The 20,162-nt window shown below is 40.9% G+C and overlaps 1 protein-coding gene across 3 annotated transcripts in view; it reads right to left on the reverse strand.

Moving 5' to 3' along the window:
• LOC103113137 (ubiquinol-cytochrome-c reductase complex assembly factor 1) overlaps positions 1-20,162 on the reverse strand; it is a 116,129-nt gene that overhangs the window by 63,192 nt on the left and 32,775 nt on the right. For all 3 annotated transcript variants that reach the window (XM_060188841.1, XM_016187953.2, XM_007522644.3), the window contains 2 exons: positions 20,040-20,112; positions 7,320-7,377 (listed from right to left, as the gene is read on the reverse strand). In XM_060188841.1, coding sequence (XP_060044824.1) covers positions 7,320-7,377; positions 20,040-20,112 — 131 coding nt within the window. The remainder of the gene's footprint in view (positions 1-7,319; positions 7,378-20,039; positions 20,113-20,162) is intronic.

Here is a 20,162-nt window from a genome sequence, read left to right on the forward strand (position 1 = left end):
CATATAACAACATAAATTTCAAATAACATCTTACCATACAAAGAAACTTTTTTTTTCTTTTCTTAGCAGTCAGGACCTGCATGCAAGATTTACTGCTCCCAGGTCAAGTTTTCATTCTAACATATACACACAGAGAGACAGAGATATCACAGCACCAGAGCTTCCTTTGGTGCAATGGTCCCTCCCATATGGTGCCATGACTCCAACATGGACCACACACATGGCAAGGCATATGTCCTACCTGGTAAGCTCTCTCCCTGACCCCAGGGAAACATTTAAAGTAGAAGGAGAGCTTTGCCACTGGAATTTGCCCAACAGGTAGTAGCCAGGATCCTCCCAATTACCAGAGGAGTCAAGTCAGCTCTGAGGCCATCAATTAATAAACACTTTGGATGCAAACTAAGGTATAAGCCTAGGTCAAATCTTTCCAGAAGGGTGATTTGTTTCTTTGTTAGTTTGTTTTTGGTAGCACTGGGGCTTTACTGTTCTAGGCCAACTTTTTCATTCATACAGAAAAGAGAGGCAGAGACACCACAGCATTCCCCAAGTGATATCAGGGTTTGAACCTGATGAGGATGAGGCATAGTAAAGTAGGCACCCAAATAATTCCTGATTTCAGTAAATTCACCATACATAAGTAAGACTGATCCATTTGAAAAAAGATGTTAAATGTTATGTGATGGTTGCTTTAATATAAGTGTCCAAAATAACTGTCTTCAGAGGAAAGAGAACACTTCAAGAGAAGTTGGATGTTAAAAAAAAAAAAAAAAATCCAGAGTTTAGGGACCAAGTAGTGGTGCACCTGCCTGAGTGCACATGTTGCAATGTACAAGGATCCAGGTTCAGACTCCTAGTCCCCACCTGCAAGGGGAAACCGTTACAAGTGGTGAAATAGTGCTGCAGGTGTCTCTGTCTCTCTCCTTCTTTCTCCTCACTCCTCTCAGTTTCTGTCTCTACCCAATAAATAAATATTTCTTTAAAAATGGGAGTTTAGGGTGGGAGTAGATAGCATAATGGTTATGCAAAGAGATTCTCATGGTTGAGGCTTGAAAGTCCAAGGTTCAATCCCCTGCACCCCATAAGCCAGAGCTGAGCAGTCATCTGAAGGAAAAAAAAACAAAACAAAGTAAGAGCTTGCGGATTTTAGAGGAAGACGAGCCTTATAAACAAAAGGAAACATTTGTGCAGAAGACTTTCATTTTTCTTTGTAGAAGAGGAAATGATAGTGGTACCTAAAATGACAACAAAAAGATCTAGGGCAAGCATCATATTTGAAGGAATATGAATGCATTGCTAAATTACACTTCACTCTCAGAACAATGGAGACTATTAAGCACAGGTCTGTTGAGAAGAACAACTCCACAGAGAGAGTAAAATTGGAAACCAACAATGAGTTACCAGGTACTATTTCTTGTAACCCACTGAAATCAATTGATTTAGGTAGCAGCTTAAATGTCTAAAAATAAATTTAAATGAAGTCAAAAGCATTAGCAATTAATTGACATTACAAGGATAAGCTTTATGAAAACTTTTCTAACAGATATGAATGTGTTTTCTGGGTGGGTCACAAAGTAAAATGAATTTGCCACCATGGGTCAAGTTTGAGTTAGTGAATGGTGAGTGGCCAGATGAAGGGAATGAGGGAAGTCAGAGGATTCTCAGGTTTCTGGTATAGGCCCCTGAACTGATCACAACACAAGTGCTTAAGATGAGAAACAGAGAATGAGGGACTGGGCGGTAGCGCAGCAGGTTAAGCGCACATAGAGCAAGGATCCCGGTTCGAGCCCCGGGCTCCCCACCTGCAGGGGAGTCGCTTCACAGGCGTTGAAGCAGGTCTGCAGGTGTCTCTCTTTCTCTCCCCCTGTCTTCTCCTCCTCTCTCGATTTCTCTCTGTCCTATCCAGCAATGACATCAATAACAACCATAATAATAATAACCACAACAATGATAAAACAACAAAGGTCAACAAAAGGGGAAAAAATAGCCTCCTGGAGCAGTGGATTTGTGTGCAGGCACCCCAGGTCCCAGCAATAACCCTGGAGGCAAAAAAAAAAAAAAAAAAAGAAACAGAAAATGAGACCTTTTTTTTCAAACTGCCAGTAAGTACTTTTCCCCTAGTGGTTAGTGAATACTGCTCTTATTCAGTAATGACAATGGACACATGGCCACTCCAACTATAAGCTCTCACAAATACATAATTGATAAGGGTCCTCTGGGGACTGGAGGAGTCCCAGTCCTAAACCCCAATACAGTGAAAAACTATGGAACTAGAGAAAGCTGACAGGATTAGTGAAACGACAATACATCCTCCAGGGAAACAACAGGATATGAGAAATGTTTTTTTTTAATTTTTTTAAAGTTTTTTTTTTCAACACTTCACCCTTTATTATTATTATTATTACTATTATTATTACCAGCTGGAAAGTAAACTGAACACCCAACAAAACTCTATGAAATAGAAAGTTCAGGAACATATTTGATGCCCGCCAGTATTTCTTTCTCAACTGTTTTTCGACAAAATAGAAAGCCACTCTTCACTTTGACTCAGCAACAGATGTTATGAAAACTCAGCACAGATCCTTCAGAGCAGGTCTTCAGGTTGTTGCGGGTGGCGCCAGGGAGCCCGTTAACGTTTCTTTCTGACATTGTGATTAAAACTTGCTCACTTCTGCAAGACATCTAGGGAGTTTATTCTGTCGCCATTTCAGTGACAGGAGAGAGACGACCCCAGGGAACCCAGCTGATGGTGGCAAGGCGATTCGATTCTCTCTCTCTCTTTATTTTATTGTTGGAGTTGTTGTTGTTGATGTCGTCATTGTTGGATAGGACAGAGAGAAATGCAGAGAGAGGAGGGAAAGACATAGAGGGGAAGAGAAAGATAGACACCTGCAGACCTGCTTTACAGCTTGTGAAGCGACTCCCTGGCAGGTGGGGAGCCGGGGGCTTGAACCAGGATCCTTATGCTGGCCCTTGCGCTTGGCACCACGTGTACTTAACCCGCTGCGCTACCGCTTGACTCCCAGGATATGAGAAATCTTGTCCCTACTCTGAGAGTCAATAGGGGGCCATTATTACCCTGAGGGATGAACCCAAGCAATCATTCAGGACAGTCTACCACCGGAGTACTATTAGGGCTTGTGTGGTTTGAGAAGAGTGGGAATGAGGATTCTTTCTACTTTGTGTCTGCATAAACCTTCCCACATCTCCTTGTCTGCTACCTATACAAAGAGCATTTCAACTCTATAGTCTCTAGGAAGTCCACTGAATCCTAAAATACTGGATATGGTTATCTATCGGTTGTCCTCATGGAGTTTCAAACTAAACTGAAAAGAGGTAAAGGGACAGATTCTCCAAAAAAAAAAAAAAAAGGGACAGATTCTCCACTGGCTCAGAGCGATCCATTACTCCCAATACCCACTATTCCTTAATTCTTTTTGAAGGGTTACATTATCATTGGGCATAAAATTTTTTTTTTCAATTTTTACTATATTTACTGGATAGAAATAGCCAGAAATTGAGAGGGAGAGACAGAGAGGGAAAGAGGCAGAGAGACAGCTGCACCACTGTTTCACCACTTATGAAAGCTTTCCCCCTGTGAGGAGTGGGGGCTTGAACCTGGGTCCTTGAACACTGTAACATGTGCACTCAAACAGGTGTGCCACCTAAATCAACTTTCCTTTTTTTTAAAATTCTTTCTTTTAAAGATTTTTTTTATTTATTAATGAGAAAGATAGGAGAGAAAGAAGCAGACATCACTCTGGTACATGTGCTGCCAGTGATTGAACTCAGGACCTCCAGCTGGAGAGTCCAATACTTTATCCACTAAACCACCTCCCAGACCACCATACATTAACTTTCTAGTTTTTCCACAACTTTCCTCCAGAAACCAGTCCCAGGTCCTTCAAAAACTGACTGTCCCCTAATACTCCATGTTCTTTGTATGTGTTTATGTCTTGATATTCTTTATATATACATATGTATTTTTATTATCTTTATTTATTAATAAGATCGATATAGCCAGAAAGGGGAGATTGAGAGGGAGAGAGAAGAGAGACACCTGCATCCCTGCTTCACAACTTGTAAAGCTTTCCCCCTGCAGGCAGGGACCGGAGGCTTAAACCTGAGTCCTTGTACACTGTAATGTGTGCTCAAAGCAGGTGCACCACCACCAGACCCACTTTGATATTCTTTCAACTTAAAATGTTCCTCCATTTATGACAGAAATTCTGATAATGGTACATCTCAAATATCACCTTACCAAGAGCCACTCTTTTTTTTTTTAATCTTTATTTATTGGATAGACACAGCCAGCAATTGGGATAGGAGGGGGTGATAGAGAGGGAGACACCTGCAGCACTGCTTCACCACTCACAAAGCTTTCCCCTGCAGATGGGACGGAGGGGGGGGGGGCTCAGACCCAGGTCCTTGTGCATTTGTAGTGTGTGCACTTAACCAGGTTTGCTACCACCTGGCCTCCAGAGCCACTCTTTAACACACAACACACAAACACACACACCACATCTGTATTTATTTACCTCTCTTTGCATCCACAGTTTGTATTTATGCCATGGGCAAAGAACTTTGTTGTCATTTATTATAGGCATTTGAATTTTATGTTTGATTTCCACTGAAGTTTTTTCTTTTTTTAATGGTGCCAGGGAGCAAACCCAGGGCCTCAAGAACATGCTATACTGCTAAGCAATCTCCTTGATCAATTTTCAATGTCTCTTTTTTTTCTTTTCTTGAGGAAAGAGAGGGGGAGATACAGAAAGAGCAAAGAGATACTGCACCTTTATTCTACCATTCATTGAGCTCCCTGATAGCATCCACAGTGTTTCCATGTAGTGCTAGGGTTTAGACCTAACAGCATCACATGGAACAGCAAGGCATATACTCTACTGGGTGAGCCACCTCCTGGCCCTAACATTTTCTGAAATTACAGACTACATCATATCATCTTTTCCAATGGCCCACTGTCTTTAAAATTTCAATAAGTTTGTTGTTTCAAACTGTAAAGCTATTGATTCATTCCACCAGTCTGGAGATCAGACGGACTAAGTGAGGCAGGGTGGAGAGAAAACCAAGCATAGATTTGAAGCAGACAGTCTCCCTTCCTTTACCTAACTGGTGGTGGTAGTCCCCACTCCTCAGAGAAATTAAACCAACCTCAGAAAGGAAGACTCAGCAGGCACGTTTGGAAATGGTGGCTAACTTGAAAGAGCTACAAGTAGTTTCAAGGTTCCCTGGGCTGCTATTAGTCAGGTATTGACCTTGGGATGTGGTCACAGGGATCATATATTTTGTTTTGCCATCCACTCCCTCTCACACTCTGATACTCCTAGTCATATGGGCAATAAAGAGTCTTTCATACAGGTTCTGAATATTATCTTTGAGCTCCTTTGGGAACGACCTAGCCTCGTCTCAGGCCCCCCCACTGCCCCCGCAACCTTTCCAGTGAGTAATTCCGCAGTGCCACCTATGTGGTCCTCTCCTCTTGAAAAAGTAGTTTTCCTCTCAGTATATCCAACTCCCCTCCCTGAACCTTTTCCTGCCTTTCACAAAAGACAGAAGGAGGCAATTTGCCTTCTAAGATGCTGATAGGAAAGATATGGCACATTTCAACAAGTAGGAATTAGTAAAGGCATTGATAACTGTGGCTGCCTCCATAATCCATAAGTACTACCTACTCACATTTATTATATAACTTAGCATCCCAGTTTATAATTGGTCATTTTAAAAAAGATTTATTTGGCTGGGCAAAATAGTTTGCTTCAGTAGTATGCTGTTTTGCCATATACATGACCTAAATTCAAGTCTGGCCCCCACCATATTGAAGGAAGTTAAGATGCTGTGGTTCTCTCTCTCTCCTTATACCTAAAAATATTAACACAGTTTAAATTTTTTTTTAATATTTATTTTATTTATTTATTCCCTTTTGTTGCCCTTGTTGTTTTATTGTTGTAGTTATTATTATTGTTGTTGTCGTTGTTGGATAGGACAGAGAGAAATGGGGAGAAGAGGGGAAGACAGAGAGGAGGAGAGAAAGACAGACACCTGCAGACCTGCTTCACCGCCTGTGAAGCTACTCCCCTGCAGGTGGGGAGCCGGGGTTCGAACCGGGATCCTTATGCCGGTCCTTGTGCTTTGTGCCATCTACGCTTAACCCACTGCGTTACAGCCCGACTCCCACAGTTTAAATTTTTATGAGAAAGAACCACAGTATCATTCTGGTGCAAGGGAGTAAACTCGGGACTTCATATTTATAAGTCCAAGGCTTTATCCACTGAGCTATGTCCCCAGGTACTTTATATAGCTGACCATTTTTATATGTTTCATCTCCTTTACTAGACTATGAGTTTCTTAAGAACTACCTCTTTCCCCATCAAGCTGCCTAGGACATAGTGTGCATTCAATAAACTAGCAGCTAAGGAAAAATAACATAAAATAAATTGCCACTTTAGGCCCCTTAGCCAATCTCAGTACTGTGTAAGTTCAGAAGAAGAAATATTTCAGAAGTGATCAAAACTAAAAGTCTTTATATAGTAGTCAGTCCTGTGATGTAAAGCTCAGCCGAAGGCAGTCTCAAACAAAGGTCCTTTTGACAGGGAAACCATTCCCCATGTTCCTTAGATACTCACTATGGTCAAAGTAGTAAACTTAGTTCTCCAGAATTTACTTTCCCAAAATCTGGCAGTTCAATAAATACGTCCCCAGCCCCCACTTCAACATCTTTCCTATATCCTTCTGACCTTTAATACTGTGTAATGTTAGATGAAAAATTGATTTTTTTGGCTACTTATTTTGCAACTGAAGAAAAAATATACTGTTTAAGGTGTTAAATATTTTTACATGAAACAAACCTGGCATGAATCTAACTTGTATGCACATTTTAGAGGTACAGGCGTAAATGTCAGTGCTATAATTTGTTATAGGTTTCTGATGACCAGTAATGAAAATGACCACGGATTCTCACAATTTAAACCACTTTTACGTAAATGTGAACTTTCCTAAAACAGACAAGGGAGAGAACTTTCCATCCAACCTCATAGGGTCTTTTAGAGATACTGATAGCATTGTTCACTGGGTTAGGTGTTCTTTGAGAAAATTCTACAAATATTAGTTTCTTTCTGGACTATGCTTTGACCTTTAAGAAAAATGTACTTCAAGACACCAGTTATTAAAATGAAAGAAGTAGTTTCTAATGCCTGAACAGCTGCCATTTCATATAAACAGCCTTGCTGAAGGCTATACCTTACAAGTCAGCAGTGTTTTTCTTAAAAAAAAAAAAAAAAGTGATTTCACTTAAATTGCTTACTTACCAGACATGAAGTAGAGTTATAAGAAACCATGAATTGAATGTATCAGGCATCTGACACCCTAGAAAGTAACAAAGACATGTCAGGGATTAGAGGAAAATATTGACTAGGTTTTAAATAATGATAGAAATTTGTTCAACTAAACTACATGTCAATCAAAGCAGTCTCAGATGCTGCTATCAGAGTGTGTCAGTGGACTTACAGAGCAAGGTGATGGGTTGAAAGAGCACAGACTATAGCCAGACAATCAGTGTTCCATTTCTAGCTCTGGTCCCACTTTGCTTTGTGGCTTGGGAAAAATCAAAAAACTTCTCTCTGAACTTCAGTTTTTTGACTCTATAAAGAGACCAAGATGCTCTCCTTATAGTAACAAATTCTGGGAAGCTGGGAAAACACCTTGCTACACACTTAAGTGGAAGCTTTTTTTCATCTGAGCCCTGCTGAGAAGTCTAAATTGTACTAATCTCCTTTTTGGGCTCAGTGCCTACCTACACCATGAATCTGCTGCTCCTGGCAGCCATCTTTTTTCCATTGTTGTTGTTGCTGAAGAGGACAGAGAAAAATTAAGAGAGATAGGGAAGACAGACAGGGGGAGAGAAAGACACCTGCAGACATGCTTCACTGCTTATAAAGCAACTCCCCTGCAGGAAGGGATCAAACTGGGCTCAAACTGGGATCCCTGAGCGGGTCCTTGTGCTTCACACTGTGTGCTTAACTGGGTGCACTACTGCCCAGCTCCCTTCCTGTCTTTTTTTTAAAAAGTGACCCAAGTGTTAAAAGCAGGAGTGCTGAAAGATTCACCCTAAATCAATAACCAGAAGAAAGAAGCAGGGGTCCAAGAAGTTATAGTTAAATAAAATGGGCCACAGCTATCAATAAAACATTGCATCACTCACAGGAATGGCAAAACTGAACAGAGATTCTCCTTGGTTTAAGACAGCAAGATTCAGCTTAATTCTCAGAACTCAAAGAAATGCCCCTGGCTAGATAAGAAGTCCCCAATGAATCAACCTTATATATGTTTGCCCTAACTATATGACAGGGGAAAAGAACTAGAGCAGGAAAATAAAGAGAATCATCAGGAAATTTGGGTTCTGTGAGTATAATCTGTCTTCTGGACCAATGACTAGAGAAAGAAATAGTATTTTCTGCCTTCATCAATCAATGAAGCGTCTACACAGTACATGATATTAGGGATTATTACTAGGAGAGAAAACACATGTATGTTAAAAACACCATTAACGAAGGGCTATAATTCATTGTCGCTTTAAGATAAAGCACCGTATGGTATAAGTATTTCATGTGCATCAGTTCACTAAATCCTTCCAATAATTTTGAAGGAGATATTGAGAGTATCCCCATTAGAAAGGTAAGAAGAGGGGAGTCAGGCAGTAGTGCAGTGGGTTAAGCATGGCGCAAAGTGCAAGGACCAGTGTAAGGATCCTGGTTTGAGCCCCCGGCTCCCCACCTGCAGGGGAGTCGCTTCACAGGTAGTGAAGCAGATCTGCAGGTGTCTGTCTTTCTCTCCCCCTCTCTGTCTTCCCCTCCTCTCTCCATTTCTCTCTGTCCTATCCAACACCAACATCAACAACAATAATAACTACAACAATAAAACAACAAGGACAACAAAGGGGAATACATAAATACATAAGAAAGAAAGGTGAGAAGATTAGCTAGTAGAGAGACTATAACAATTGCCTAAACTCACACAGCTATGCAATAACTCTGGAATGAACTTCAGATAGGATTGATTCCAGAAACTATTCTTTTTTCACTTTTTTAAAAAATTTATTCTCTTTTGTTACCCTTGCTGTTTTATCATTGTCGTAGTCGTTGTTGGATAGGACAGAGAGAAATGGAGAGATGGGGAAGACAGAGAGGGAGAAAGCTAGACACCTGCAGACCTGCTGCACCACCTGTGAAGCGGCTCCCCTGCAAGTGGGGAGCCGGGGGCTCCAACTGGGATCCTTACACCGGTCCTTGTGTTTTGTGCCATGTGCGCTTACCCCGCTGCACTACCGCCTGACTCCCAGAAACTATTCTTAATCACAACTCTAATTGCCTCTCTAGTACTAATATCAAAAAGTAACATTCACTGAGGTCCTGTGCTTCATGTCAAGTCATTGGTAAATAATCATGGCAATACATTATCTTGCTTAATTCTTGCTTCACTACAAAGAAAGGCTTTGTAACCTGCATTTAAAGAGGGTTGAACATGAGAAGTCATGTTCAAAAAAGACTAAGTAACTTTCAGGCAATCACAATATTAACAAAGCAGGGCTGGGATTTAAGTCCAGGTCTGCCACAAATGACACCAAAATACTCCGGTGAGCTTACTGGGAGGTGCCCAGCAGCTGTCAAGTGGACTTCCTCTTGGAGCCAGTAGTAGGGAGGTGAAGCCTGGCCTGGACAGTCATACAGCTATTAAGATACATGCCATCTGAGAATGGGCCAACCACCCTCCACCTAAAACAAGAATAGCCATGAGAAACTCTCAAGCCCGGATCTGAAGTTGGGTCTTTTTTGGATGATAGAACAAAACATTAAAAAGAAAAGTTTTCTTGGAAGTCTGTCTTTCAATCTGGAAAATGAAAGTTGGCTGCTTTTAAAGGACAATCTGTTCAATTGCTACCTCTACATCAAAGCTTCTCAGAAGCCTCTAGGAGCCTTTCCAATTTTCTCAAAGAGGGAATCAGTTCTTGGGCTGGAAAGCATAGATAGATAGGCCAGCTGCTGGACCTGGGTCATAATTTTCCCTTCCAAAGGTCAACTCAGGGCTGAAGATAGGAAAAGAGCTAGTTTCTGATTGTCTCAGTGTATCCACAAGATCTAGTTGAGAAACCCACAGGGTAAAGCTCTAAAAAATAAGACCACTGGATGTTTGACTGTGAGTATGCAAAACATAATAGGTTCTTTAGCTCAATGAAATATGTTATAAATATAAGAAAATTAAAACATGCTATAGTCTTTTGCCATGATTATATTCTAACTCCAATACACACTTCATATAATATTTTCTGAATCCAGGTAGTTTCTTCCTTAGCATCTTGGATAAAATTAAGTAATTGATTACATTTATGAGGTGGCATCAATGACATAACTGTTCACTTAACTCAGGTCCTAGGTTCAGAATGCCTGACTGAAAACCTTGACTCTAACGCTTTTTTACTATGATTCTGGTGCTCCTTGGAATATAACTAAAATAGGCCTACTAAGTATCTACAAAATGAAGACCCCCCCTCAACTCTTCATCTGAACTATTCCAGCCTTTAGGTTCATGATTAGTCAACAATTTGTTTGGCTCTATATGCTAAATCTCTTTTCAGCCACCAGGTTCCAGATGCTAGTATGATGCCAACCAGACTTCCTTGGACAGACAACCCCACCAAAGTGTCCTGAAGCCCCACTTCCCCAGAGCTCTGCCCCACTAGGGAAAGAGAGAGGCAGGCTGGGAGTATGGATCAACCTGCCAACACCCATATTCAGCAGGGAAGCAATTATAGAAGCCAGACCTTCCACATTCTCTACCCCATAATGACCCTGGGTCCATACTCCCAGAAGGATAAAGAATATGAAAGCTATCAGGGGAGGGGATGGGATCCAGAGTTCTGGTGGTGGGAATTGTGTGGTATACCCCTCTTGTCCTATGGTTTTTGTCAGTGTTTCCTTTTCCCAATTAACTTATTGGTAGCACTATTATTCATCATAAAAGTGGTAAAAAAAGACTCAATGGAGATATATTCATCAATTTAAAAAGATGTTGTGTCCTTTGGAGCAAAATAAATGGGACAGGGAGTGATTGTGCATAGTGAATTAAGTAAATAAGTTAAAGAAAACTATGAGATGATTTTACTCATATGTGGAATATAGAGAATTGAAACACATAAACTTGGGAGGGTTAACCTGTATCTAAGACCTTGGGAGAACTATAGTGGTTACCACTGGTGGGTGTTGGGGGGCACAGAACTTTGATGGTGGGAGTAGTATAGAATTATACACCATTATCTTATAATTTTGTAAATCACTAACAAAAGAACAAAATAAAAATGAAATGGAGACAATAAGAGATGCCAAATTATATGGGTTTTGTTAGGATTTAATGAGATAAAGGTCTCAATAAGTACACATATTATTAATTTCCAGTGAGTTATTTAAACACTATGATTCAGATTATCTTTAAAAACATTCACTAATTATTTAAGAAAATGTCAATTAACTGATGAATTTCAGTCACTAACTTGGAAATTATAAAGTATTGAGTCTCCTCTCTAAGATACTAAATCTCTTAGAGGTTAAAAGACAACACAGTCTACAGAAGCAACTGGTAGCATTACTTTATAAAATACAACTATATGTAAATAGCATTAAAGGACATAAATTATGATGAGGTCATGTATGATGATACAGCAAATCCTAAGAATGGGATTTCCAAAGTTAACTCAACTGCCAAATAATTTGATTACAGCAATAACTATCTATTGCTTTCTTAAACCCTAAGACAGCAGGAACCTCCCGCTTCCTCTATAAAGCCCTTACTTCCCCCAGTCCTAGAACCTCTCAGGTGAGCTCACTTTCCTGCATGCTTCTCTCAGTTCATACAACTGATACTGCATCTGCTGATCCAAACCTAATCAATGAAACACATACCACCTCAGCATGCTTCACTTCAGACTGAGTGCAGAGACATCAGGCGTGGAATGTCAACCCTTCACCATCATTATTCAGGTGAGACGATTCCTTTCTCATAGGACTCCTTAATCCTATTTCGGGTGATTCACTTCCTAACAAAGCCCCAAAACCTAGATACAGACCAAATTCCATAAGATATGGCAGATGTACACGTGTATTCATAAATTAGGGCAAAACATATACCTGAAAGCAAAGGGGCACAATAGTTTGCAGTGAGTCAATAAAGCAAACAAGTAGAAAGACCTAAAAAGAGGAGGCCCAGGCAATAGCGTAGTGGAGTGCAAGGACCTGCGTAAAGATCCTGGCTTGAGCCCCCAGCTCCCCACCTGCAGGGAGGTTGCTTCACAGGCAGTGAAGCAGGTTTGCAGGTGTCTATCTTTCTCTCCCCGTCTCCCCCTCCTCTCTCGATTTCTCTCTGTCTTATCCAACAAAAATGACAACAATAACAACAGCAATGATAAACAACAAGGGCAACAAAAGAGGAAAAATAGCCTCCAGGAGCAGTGGATTCATAGTGTAGGCACCGAGCCTCAGCAATAACCCTGGAAGCAAAGAAAAAAGAAAAAAAAAAGACCAAAGGAAGCCACCTGGGACCGCAACAATGCAGGACTAGAATCACATACAATGCAGGACTAGAATCACTTCAGGAACCCACCAAATCACTGGTGAGTGCAAACACGTGTGGCTAATGCACAGAAAGGAGTCTAAGGAGAGATTGAGAGCTGGTAACAGTCCAGCAGTTTACCAGATGAGGCACCACCTCCAGTCTGTTTTACCAACAAAAAGACTGCTGAATGGGAGGAGAGGACTCCGCTAAGACTCACCAAATGCAACTGTGAGTCTCCATTGCTACTGCCCTCAGATGCTGGAGCAGCAGGGGGTTGGCCCTGTGCTGACACCAAGGGACAGAGAACTGACTAGGAAACTCAGGAGAAGAGCTACACCTCAGTGGCCTAGCAGTGGGGCTATATTGGACACCTTTCCACATTGTTCTCCTGATGTGAGCATGATATTTGCTTCAGAACCTACAGGCTATAAATGGGATTTGTTTGGAAACTCCCAGGACCCAGCAGTGCTGCCCAGCTTGGCAGAGAAGCTGAATTGAGCCTGGAGCTTTGGATCCTTGGGGTGAGAGGGTCTCTTTGCATAACCACTGTGCTATCTCTCTCTCACCCTGCTTTATCTCTTGGTCAGGAGTGAGTGGTTAAGCTAAGAAGCCTACTTATAGTTTAAAGGCCCTCAGGCTTCCACAGCCTACAAGGAAGAAAAAGAACATAAGAAGTTTTAACAGCCACTATGCTCCAACTCAGGGATTGAAATAATATTGAAACAATTTCCACAACTGTGTATTCTTTAGTACCTTCTTTAGACACAAGTCAATCCAGGCAAGAGTGATTAGTAATTTGAAAAGTACTGAGAGAGGGACCTCATAACATACTATATAAAATGGTTAAACCAACAAGAAGAAATATTGGAGAAATGAAACAGGACAAGAGTCCAGCTAAAATCCCCCCAAAGGGTGAAAACAAAATAATGAGGTCAACATCCAAACACTAGTTAAGGAAATAGTCACAGGAGTGAGTAAAGAGTTTGAAAGAATTGCCATCAAAAATGCAGAAACAACAAATGAGACTCTGAAAAAAAACACTAATTATCTCAAGGTTATTAGAGAGCTGAAAGCTGAAATAGTTAAGCTAAGAACACAACTAGCTAAACAAGCTAAAACGTATCAGAACACGGTAACAAAAGAGATTAACTCCAGAAAATAGTAGAGGGGAGAGAGAATAGAATCAGTGAGGCTGAAGACAGAATTAGCAAGATCAAAGACGAATTAGAGACAACTAAAAAAGTAAGAGATCTCAACAAAGAGATTAAGAGATACTGAAAACAACAACAGAGACCTATGGGATGACTTCAAAAGAAATAATATATACATTATTGGCTTACCAGGGGAAGAAAGAGAGGAAGCAGAAGAAAGCATTCTTCAGGACATAATAGCTGAGAACTTTTCTAACCTAGACAACATAAAAAAGACATAAAGGTTCAAGAAGCCCAGAGAGTCCCAAACAGAATTAACTCAGACTTAAAGACACCAAGATACATCATATTTAAAATGGAAAGGAATAAGGATCAAGAAAGGATCCTGAAGGCTGCAAGAGAATAACAAAGAGTCACCTACAGAGGAAAACCCATAAGATTAGCAGCAGTATTCTCCACACAAGCACTACAGGACAGAAGAGGATGGCAAGATAGCTATTGAGTGCTCAATGAGAAAGGCTTTCAATCAAGACTACTGTATCCTGCTAGACTGTCATTCAGATTAGATGGAGGCATAAAAACCTGCTCAAACAAGCCACATTTGAAAGAATCAACTATCACCAAGCCTGCCCTGAAAGAAGTTCTCAAAGGTCTCCTATAAACAGTCAGAGTACCATAAATATGCCATATATCAGAACACTCTTAAAATCTACAATAATAGATCTTCAATCTATGGTAACAATAAATATCAATGGCCTGAATTCACCTATTAAAAGGCACAGAGTAGGGAGATGGATCAGAAAACACAGCCCAACAATATGCTGTCTACAGGAAACCCACCTAACTCAACAAACAAAGACTCAAAGTGAAAGGATGGAAAACGATCATAGAAGCCACTGGCCCACAAACAAGAGCAGGAACAGCTATTCTCATGTCTGACATGATAGACTTTAAAATAAATAAACCCTCCTTCACTGTTGTTGGGAATGTAATTTGGTCCAACCTCTGTGGAGAGCAATCTGGAGAACTCTCACATGGCTAGAAATGGACCTACCCTATGATCCTGCAATTCCTTTCCTGGGGATATATCCTAAGGAATCCAACACACCCATCCAAAAAGATCTGTGTCCACATATGTTCTTATCAGGACAATTTGTAATAGCCCAAACCTGGAAGCAGCCCAGGTGTCCAACAACAGATGAGTGGCGGAGCAACTTGTGGTCTATATACACAATGGTGACTTCACCCTTTTCTGCCCATCTTGGATGGAGCTTGAAGAAATCATGTTAAGTGAAATAAGCCAGAAACAGAAGGATTAATATGGGATAATCTCACTCTCAGGCAGAAGTTGAAAAACAAGATCAGAAGAGAAAACACAAGTAGAACCTGAACCGGAGTTGGTGTATTGCAGCAAAGTAAAAGACTTTGGGGTGGGGGTAGAGGAAGTACAGGTCCAAAAAGGATGGCAGAGGACTTAGTGGGGGTTGTATTGTTTTGTGAAAAACTGAGAAACATTATGCATGTACAAACTATTGTACTGACAAATGTAAAACATTAATCCCTCAATAAAGAAATTAAAAAAAAACCTAAGAAGACACCAAAAGTCTCAGAGGCTGCAGATTCAATCCCTGGGACCACCTTATGCCAGACCTGAGCAGTGTTGTGTTTTTTCTCATTCCTTGGCCTCTCATAATAAATAAATAAATAAACAAACAAATGAATAGCAGACTTTCTTTTTTCCCTTTCGTTACCCTTTTTTTAATTGTTGTTGTTATTATTCTTGTTGTTACTGATTGTTGTTGGATAGGACAGAGAGAAATGAAGAGAGGAGGGGAAGACAGAGAGGGGGAGAGAAAGATAGACACCTGCAGACTTGCTTCACCACCTGTGAAGCTATACCCCTGCTAGTGGGGAGACGGGGGCTCGAACCCGGGGGAGACGAGGGCTTGAACCCGTGGGAGACGGGCTCGAAGATGGGGGCTGGTCCTTGCACTTTGCCCCATGTGCACTTAGCCCACTGCACTACAGCCCAACCTCGGCTTTCTTTTTTTTTTAATCAGCCTGGGGCAAGTGAAACTGCATGTTTGAGGCCCAGCTCTGTCAGAAAATTGTGAGGATGTGGTTGAGCTTTGAAGGGCTTGACTTGAGGAGTGCATCTTTCCTGTCAGTTTCTCTCTCCACTGAGAGGTTGAACAAGGAGGGACAGGAGTAACCCCAAAGGTGTGCCTCATCCTATCAGACTCCCTGCCTCACAAAGCACCCCACATTCCTGATACTATGGCCATTAGATAAAAAGAAAGGGGGAGATGTCAGGAAATTGTTAAGCCAGCTCCCCCTGCTCCACCCTGCATTCCTGATACTATGGCCTATCTACATAATCATTGTTTTGCCTGAAAGATCCCCACCCATTCCATTCCTTTGATCTATCTTTCAAGACCCTCCCTGCTTCCAGGGTATCATTAATCCCACCAGTTAAAATCCTCGCAACAGTTGCTAAGGATGTTTCTACCTTCCCAGTGCCCTTTTGCCTTTCTCCACCCTTTTCCTAGCCATTTCTGTTTCCGACTTGTCACTTCCAGGTCTGGCCTTTAAAAGCGTTGCTCTCTGATCAATAAAGACATAGCATTGCCTAGCCCTCCACGAGCTTGGTTCCTGAGTCATCTATCTCCCATGTCTCTGAGTGAGCAGCAGCCCAGGCTGGCTCCGGTCACGTTCCCTCCAACCCAGAGAGCACGTGCCAGGGAAGAGGCATCCCCACACTAGCCAGGCACAGCTCCACAAAAAATAAATAAAATAATTACGTAAATGAATTCAAGAAACCACTCATAAGAAATTCAACTTCAGGAGACAGATGGTGGAACACCTGGTTAAGTGCACACATTATAGTGTGAAAGGACCCAGGTTCAAGACTCTGTAGGGGGAAAGCCGCATGAGTGGCTCTCTAACTATCCCTTCAATCTCAATTTCTCTCTGTCTTTATCTAATAAATTAAAAATATATATTTAAAAAAGAAACTCAACTTCTAATATTTTTTTCATCAGGTAGCTAAAGAATATTCCTTTTGAATTAATTTCTCTTAAAATAAAAATGTTTTAAAACTTTAAGGATTCATATACACCTATAATTTTTAATTAAATCAGTAGCAATGAACAGAGAAAACATAGCTGTTTCATATATTGTTGAAACTTAAAAATTCAAAAGAAAATGGGAGTCGGGCGATAGTGCAGTGGGTTAAGCGCACATGGTGCAAAGCGCAAGGACCAGCGTTAAGGATCCCGGTTCGAGCCCCTGGCTTCCCACCTGTAGGGGACTCGCTTCACAGGTAGTGAAGCAGGTCTGCAGGTGTCTATCTTTCTCTCCCCCTTTCTATCTCCCCTCCTCTCTCGATTTCTCTCTGTCCTATCCAATGACAGCAACAACAATAATAATAATAACCACAACAATGATAAAACAACAAGGGCAACAAAAGGGGAAAAAATGGTCTCAGGAGCAGTGAATTCGTGTTGCAGGCACCAAGCCCCTGCAATAAACCTGGAAGCAAAAAAAAAAAAAAAAAAATTCTAAAGAAACAAAATTTATTTCTCCATATGAATAAGAAAGAAGTGAATACTAAATTAGTACTGTAAGTATTATTGAAATAGAAGAATAAAACAATTTGCATTTGTTAAAAAAAATAGCTATTAAATAATCAGAAATGTGTCAGCTTTCTTCATTGTTAACATGATTATGTCGAAATAATTATTGTCTGTGAAAAATAACAAGTATATACAGTTAGGTGTGTATTGCTTTGAAGATAATGGCTGTTAAAATAAAAGTACACAGAACACATTCCTTCCCAAAATTTGTGGAACTAGAAAAAACTTAAAGTTGGGAGTCGGGAGGTAGCACAGCAGGTTAAACGCAGGTGGCGCAAAGCGCAAGGACCGGCCTAAGGATCATGGTTCCAGCCCCCGGCTCCCCAAATGCAGGGGAGTGGCTTCACAGGTGGTGAAGCAGGTCTGCAGGTGTCTATCTTTCTCTCCCCTTCTCTGTCTTCCTCTCCTCCATTTCTCTCTGTCCTATCCAACAACGACAACAATAATAACTACAACAATAAAAACAAGAGCAACGAAAGGGAATAAATAAATATTTTTTTTAAGAAGCTTAAAGTTTCTCAACTAGACAATCATTATTAAATCACTAGTTGGGGGTGGGGGGCAGCTGGTGGCATACCAGGTTAAATGCTTACATAGCAGTGCAGGAGGACCCAGGCTCAAGCCCCTGGTCCCCACCTGCATGGGGGAAACTTCACAAGCCGTGAAGCAGGGCTGCAGGTATCTGTTTCTTTGTCTCTCTATTTCTCTATCTCTTCTTCCCCTCAATTTCTCACTTTCTCTATCCAATAATAAATAAATATATATGTTTTTAAAAAAAGAATTTTAAAAAAGTCTATCAACTAAACAATAACTTTACAAATAATTTCCTTTGGGGGGAAAGTACAGGAGATCAAACCCAGGTACCCTCATACATGTGAAGGAACACTACCACTGATCTACATCCTTGCCTTATGTGTATATTCCCTAACTTTGTTTATAGCATCAAAATGAGTTATCATGGAGTTAAAGAGTTAGTGCCTACTTACATGCCAGCAGCTCTAGAAGCTCTGGGCTTAACACCTAGCATGATATGCAAGCAGCAAGGAAAACTTCATACATGGTAAAACAGTGCTTTACTCTCTTCTCTCTCTCTCTCACCACCACTGGCTCTTTTTAAAGAAAAAGTTGGGGGTCGGGCGGTAGCCCAGCAGGTTAAGTGCATGTTGCTTCAAGCACAAGGACCGGCATAAGGATTCCGGTTCCACCCCCGGCTCCCCACCTGTAGCTGAGTCGCTTCACAGGCGGTGAAGCAGGTCTGCAGGTGTCTATCTTTCTCTCCCCCTCTCTGTCTTCCACTCCTCTCTCCATTTCTCTCTATCCTATCCAACGACGACAACAACAATAATAACTACAACAACAATAAAAAACAAGGGCAACAAAAGGGAAAATAATTAAATAAATATTAAAAAAAGAAAAAGTTAAGCTGCGGGGTGGCTGAGCGGTAATACATATGGATGAGACCTGGGTTTCAATTTCTTGCACTGCATAAAAATAAAAACTTTAAGAGTTTTCAAAATAATCATTATATTGACGCAATCAACGTGCTAGTATGGGTCTAAACTAGCAAAACTCTTTGGAGAAGCAATTTATCAATGGGGTATAAATACATGCTTTCTAAAATCGATTGTCCTTTGGCACAGAGGAAAAAAATCACAAGGTATATTCTAGGACTAACTAACAATTAAAAGTTATAATTAGAAGAATGACTGCCAAAAAGCTCATGTTACCACATTAAGCAAAACATCCAAGATGTAAAATAGGGGCTGGGTGGTGGAGCACCTGGTTAAGCACACATAGTATTAAGCACAAGGAGCCGGGTTCAATCCCCCGGTTCCCCACCTGCAGGGGAGATGCTTTACAAGCAGCTAAACAGCTCTGCAGGTGTCTTTCTCTCTCCTCTATCTCCCCCCCATAATTTCTCTGTCCTATCCAAAAAAGATGGAAAAAATGGCCACCAGAAATAGTGGGTTTGTGTTTAAGCACCAAGCCCCAGCAATAACCCTGAAGGCAGAAAATAATAATAATAATAAATCAGGATGTTTACTATAAGCATTGTTAGTTAAAAAGATACATGCTGGGGGCTGGGCGGTAGCACAGTGGGTTAAGCGCACATGGTGCCAAGCACAAGGACGGGCCTAAGGATCCAGGTTAAAGCCCCTGGTTCCCCACCTACAGGTTGATTCAAAAGCAGTTTCTCTCCCCCCTCTGTCTTCCCCTCCTCTCTCTCTCTCTCTCTCTCTCTCTCTCTTTCTCTCTCGATTTCTCTGTCCTATCTAGCAACAACAACAAAAACAGTGACAACTAAATGGGAAAATGGCCTCCAGGAGCAGTGGATTTTCAGTGCAGGCACTGAGCCCCAGTGATAACCCCGGAGGGAAAAGAAAAAAAAACTGATAAATGATCAGACAAGGAGGTTGATAATGTCAAAGTACTACACAATTTTCTTTTTCTTTTAAAGTTAAGCTATTTTTATTTAAAGTTCCTTTGGTCTTTAGAAAAGGGGGGGAAAAGGAAGTTCTCTTTATACACTTTTACAAAGAAAATTTTCCAACTTGAATAAAATCTGTCCTACTAAGATACAAACAAAAGTACAATATAGATTCATTTTTCTTTTTCAGAACTATCAAAAACAGTGACTTACTTAGAAAGAATTCCTCAAAGTCAGTTTTCTCCACACAGCTAGTATACATACGCAGGGCTGCAATCTTAATTTTCTAGACAAAGAGAATAAAACCAAACTCATGACATGATCAAATGAATCTTA

This window comes from Erinaceus europaeus, chromosome 1 (assembly GCF_950295315.1).
Source record: "Erinaceus europaeus chromosome 1, mEriEur2.1, whole genome shotgun sequence".
Lineage (NCBI taxonomy): Eukaryota > Metazoa > Chordata > Mammalia > Eulipotyphla > Erinaceidae > Erinaceus > Erinaceus europaeus.